Source organism: Notothenia rossii (genome assembly GCF_949606895.1).
Source record: "Notothenia rossii genome assembly, chromosome: 11".
NCBI classification, from domain to species: domain Eukaryota; kingdom Metazoa; phylum Chordata; class Actinopteri; order Perciformes; family Nototheniidae; genus Notothenia; species Notothenia rossii.
In genome coordinates this window covers 20,076,583-20,081,475 of record NC_136910.1, presented here as the reverse complement: position 1 = coordinate 20,081,475, position 4,893 = coordinate 20,076,583, and the positions used below count along the sequence as shown (strand labels likewise).

The 4,893-nt window shown below is 45.5% G+C and overlaps 1 protein-coding gene across 1 annotated transcript; it reads right to left on the bottom strand.

The window, feature by feature from the left end:
- Positions 1-2,120: 2,120 nt before the first annotated feature.
- Positions 2,121-4,412, bottom strand: LOC307025161 (general transcription factor II-I repeat domain-containing protein 2B-like). The gene is made up of 2 exons (XM_079659776.1): positions 2,260-4,412; positions 2,121-2,136 (listed from the first exon to the last, which is right to left on the bottom strand). Coding segments are annotated over exons 1-2 (1,971 nt in total). The 5' UTR covers positions 4,230-4,412; the 3' UTR covers positions 2,121-2,135.
- Positions 4,413-4,893: the final 481 nt, after the last annotated feature.

Sequence of the window (4,893 nt, the reverse complement as noted above, 5' to 3'; positions counted from 1 at the left end):
AAAACCGAAAGTCCTCCTTCTTTTTCATGGGAACCATGACTACTGGAGCGGCCCAGGGGCTGTTGGAGGGTTCGATGAGTCCAGCCCGTTGCATCTCCCCAAGTGCTTTATCTGCTGCAGCTTGTCTGGCCAGAGGGAGGCGTCGTCGTCTCATTCTAATGGGCTGTGCATCTCCAGTGTCGATGTTGTGTTCGATGAGATCTGTCCGGCCAACATCGGCCTCAGACGGTGAAAAACAGTCTTTGAATTCCAGCAAGAGCTGCAGCAGCAGGTTCTGCTCATTACAACTGTCCCACTTCATGACTGGAATTAACTCCACCTGCACACTTGACCCAATGCCCTCCAAATTTGTTAAAGAGAGTCTCCCTGCCATGTCCCAGCTCATCGCCACCATCATTAACTCCTCCCTCAGATCTGGATCAGTTCCCCCCTCTCTCAAACTGGCTGCTGTCACACCCATTCTCAAAAGACCTGGACTCACTCCTGACATCATGTCTAACTTCCGGCCCATCTCAAATCTCCCCTTTCTGTCAAAAATACTTGAACGTGTCATTGCCTCACAACTAAAATCCCACCTCAGCTCCAATGACCTCTTTGAGCCATTTCAATCCGGTTTCCGATCAAAACACAGCACAGAAACAGCTCTTCTGAAAATCCCAAACGACCTCCTCCTCTCCTCTGACTCCGGCAACCTGAACATCCTCATCCTCCTCGACCTCACCGCAGCATTCGACACCATCAACCACACAATCCTGCTGTCCCTCCTCGAATCATCACTCAACATCACTGACACTGCACTCTCCTGGCTGAAATCCTACCTCACCGACAGACATCAGTTTATCAACGTCAACAACTGCACCTCCTCCACTGCTCCTCTGTCCCAAGGCGTCCCCCAGGGTTCGGTGCTTGGCCCCCTGCTCTTCATCCTTTACATGCTCCCCCTTGGCAAAATAATTAGTCGCCACAACCTTCAATTTCACTGCTACGCCGATGACATCCAACTTTATATCTCAACAAAAACCATCACCCCCACAACACACTCCACTCTCCCCAACTGTCTCTCAGAAATAAAAGCATGGATGCAAACAAACTATCTCCAACTGAACAGTGCCAAATCAGACATCATCATCATCGGCCCCCCATCCCGTATCAAAGACATCCAGAATTTCAACTTCACCATTGACAGCCACACTCTATCTCCCCCCCTCACATCCGCAACCTCAGAGTCATTTTCGACAGTCAGCTCAAATTCAACCACCACATAAATCACATCACCAGGACCGCCTTTTTCCACCTCAAAAACATTGTCCGTCTCCGCCCATCACTCTCCTCCTCTGCTGCTGAAACCCTGATTCATGCATTCATCACTTCACGACTCGACTACTGCAATAGCATCCTCTATGGCAGGGGTGTCAAACTCATTTTCACCAAGGGCCACATCAGCATAATCGTTGCCCTCAAAGGGCCAGATGTAACTTATAAATGTAACTAAATGCAATGTAACTAAATGCAATGTAAAATAAATGTAACTACTCCTTAATGTTAAATAACTCTGAATTTATTACTTATTAAAGTTACAAATATTACATATATATTTGCATAGATGTAAAAAATATGTTTGCTTGTTGCTCTGTTATTATAAAATAAATCCTTTTAATTTGTCAGGTTATGAAACCCATATTACTCCATCAATCAACGATCAAACTATCCAAGTGAATAAAGAAAAATAACATCAAACACAAGTTATGACATTAACTTTGTTCAAAACTTGAAATAACAAATAACTGTAAAACCAACAATTGTGAGCTGCTAAGAACATGTGTGACAGATGTAGCATTTTACAAAAACAAATGGCTGCACACAGCCTTGCAGGGGGCATACATCCAACTCATGAGAGATGGTTTGATTACAGTAAACATTTGTTTGCATAAACACATAAAACCTGCAAACACTAAATACATTGCTACACATATAAAGTAGTATATGTAATAAACTCAAAATAACAAAATAAGGGTTGTCTCAGTCCACAACTATATTGGTCAAGTTTTTAGGTTAGTTTTTGATGAGGAGATGCTACCTGTCCTTGAACACACCATGTGGATCCCCTCTCCACCATCCTCATCCATTGATCATGTTCTGTAAATAACAAACACAAAACAAAATGCAAACACAATCATTACATTGCACATAGTTTAACTATTGTTCTTCTTGGTTGAATTGCATTTTATTATATATTATTAGGTTTTTTCAAATGCTTACCAATGTGTTTTCTGACCAGATGTCTGACACCGTTTTGCCGTGGCCAGTGTGTCAATGTCTGGTTTTAGGTCCTGTGCTGTAGCAATCCGTAGAACAGCGTGGAGGTTGTCGTCAGTGATGCGTGATCTGTGCTTGTTTTTGTTTAGATTCATTATTGAAAACATCTGTTCGCACAGATAGGTGCTCCCAAACATAGACAGAACACGGGCAGCATGAAGTCGAAGCTGTGGCATGAAAGCAGGGGGCAGTAGACGGTAAAAGTCCTGGATTGTAACATCCTGGAACTTTGCTCTCAGGCCACTATCGCTTTGAAGCTCTATTAACTCCATCTGAAGTTGTTGGGGTGCAGTGCACACGTCGGTGGTGAAAGGACTAGCAAAGATGGCAAATCCAGAGTGCTGTGCTCTGAAGTCAGAGAAGCGCCGATCAAACTCATTCATCAACAGGCTCAGTTTGGTAGCTAACTGAGCACATGAGAAAGTACCGGGACATGAGGCTGAGATGCTCTGAGAAACAGGAAAGTGGGCAAGATTGTCCTGTTTCACTTGGCACATCCATAGGTCAAGTTTACGCTGGAAAGCCGTGATCGTGTCGGACATCTGCGTGATGACTTGTTTGCGTCCCTGCAGCTTCTGATTCAGTTGGGCGAGATGTTCGGTTATGTCACACAACATAGCAAAGTCACACAGCCAGTTTGGATCTGACAGTTCAGACAAGGGTTTTCCTTTACTCTGCATGAAAAGAGCAATGTCTTCCCTAAGCTCAAAAAATCGTTTGAGGACTTTGCTCCTACTCAGCCACCTTACTTCTGTATGGTACGGCACGTCTCCGTGCTCCGAGCCCATCTCCTGCAAGAACAGCTGGAACTGACGATGATTCAGGCCACGCGCCCGAATGAAGTTCACTGTCTTCATGACCGTGGTCACTATATCATCCATCCCCAGCACCTTCCCGCACAAAGCTTCTTGATGGATAATGCAATGATACGTTATCAGAGGCGTGTGACAGTTACTTTCTTGCATTTTCTCCTTCATTAGTCCAACCAAGCCCACTTTTCTTCCACACATTGCAGGTGCACCGTCTGTAGTTAATCCCACCAAGTTTTCCCAGGGCAATGCGTTTTTACTGACGGACTTCTCCACCGCATCAAAAATGTCCCGTCCCGTTGTGGTCCCATGCATGGCAGCCACATCCAACAGCTCCTCAGTGACAGAGAGGTCCGACTTCACGCCTCTAATAAAAATAGATAGCTGCGCTGTATCCGTGTTGTCTGTGCTTTCATCAACAGCTAATGAAAAAGCTATGTAGCTGCGTGTCTCTTCGGCCAGCTGTGTTGCCAGGTTTCCTGCTAGTTCCTTAACTCGGTCCGCGATGGTGTTTCTTGATAAACTGACATTTTTAAAAGTCTGTATCTGGTCGGGACACACCTGCTCACAGACTTTCAGCATGCACTGCTTCAAAAACGCTCCCTCTGAAAAAGACTTTGAAGCGCGGGCGATTTCTTCAGCCACAACAAAGCTAGCTTTCACTGCCGCGTTGTTTTTGGTTGTGGCTTTCGCAAACACATTCTGCTGCGATCGCAGTTTGCCTTTTAATTCTTGGGCAATTTGTTGTTTTTCTTGATGGCTAAATTTGGCATACTTACCTCCGTGTTTGGTCTCAAAATGCCGACGTAGATTGTACTCTTTGACAACCGCCACCGCCTCATAACACAAAAGACATACCGGTTTTTCTCCTTGAAGCACAAACATGTATTCGCCTTCCCATCTTTCTTGAAACACCCTTCCATCTGCATACATTTTTCTCTTCCTGGACATTTTGGGATCATTATTTGTATTTCTCAATTCCACTTGTTGGGAAAATCGCATCGATGTGGAAACACTGCAGTCTAGTGGCGGGATGCCGTCACTTCGCGGGTAACATAATCGGCATGTATTGTGGGAAATTTTGTTTTTGGTCACTGCACGCATTTGACTTATTTATTTTTAGACAATCAGACCTATTAAGCTCTCGCGGGCCACATAAAATGACGTGGCGGGCCACATTTGGCCCGCGGGCCTTGAGTTTGACACGTCTGCTCTATGGCATACCATCCAACCTCCTCAATAAACTCCAACATATCCAGAACTCTGCTGCCCGCCTCCTCACCCACACCCGCTCCCGAGACCACATCACTCCCATCCTCCAGAACCTCCACTGGCTCCCCGTCCGTCAAAGAATCCACTTCAAAGTCCTCCTCATAACTTAAAAAGCCCTCAACAACCAGGCCCCCCCCCCCGTACCTCAAAGACCTGCTGCACCACCACACTCCTTCCCGCTGCCTCCGCTCATCAGAAGCCAACCTCCTATCCATCCCCACCCGCACCAATCACCGGACCTGGGGGGACAGAGCCTTCTCCGTCGCTGCCCCCTCCCTCTGGAACTCACTCCCACAACCCATCAGAGACTGCACCGACCGCACCACCTTCAAAAAACTCACCTCTTCAATCTGGCTTTTCATGTGTGATTGTTTTTGTATTATTTGACTTTAAATATATATTTATTTCTTGTTCCTTTCTTCTCTTTTCTTTTTTCTTCACTATTATCTATAAAGCGTCTTTGAGCACCTTTAAAAGCGGTAACAAATTAAAGCTA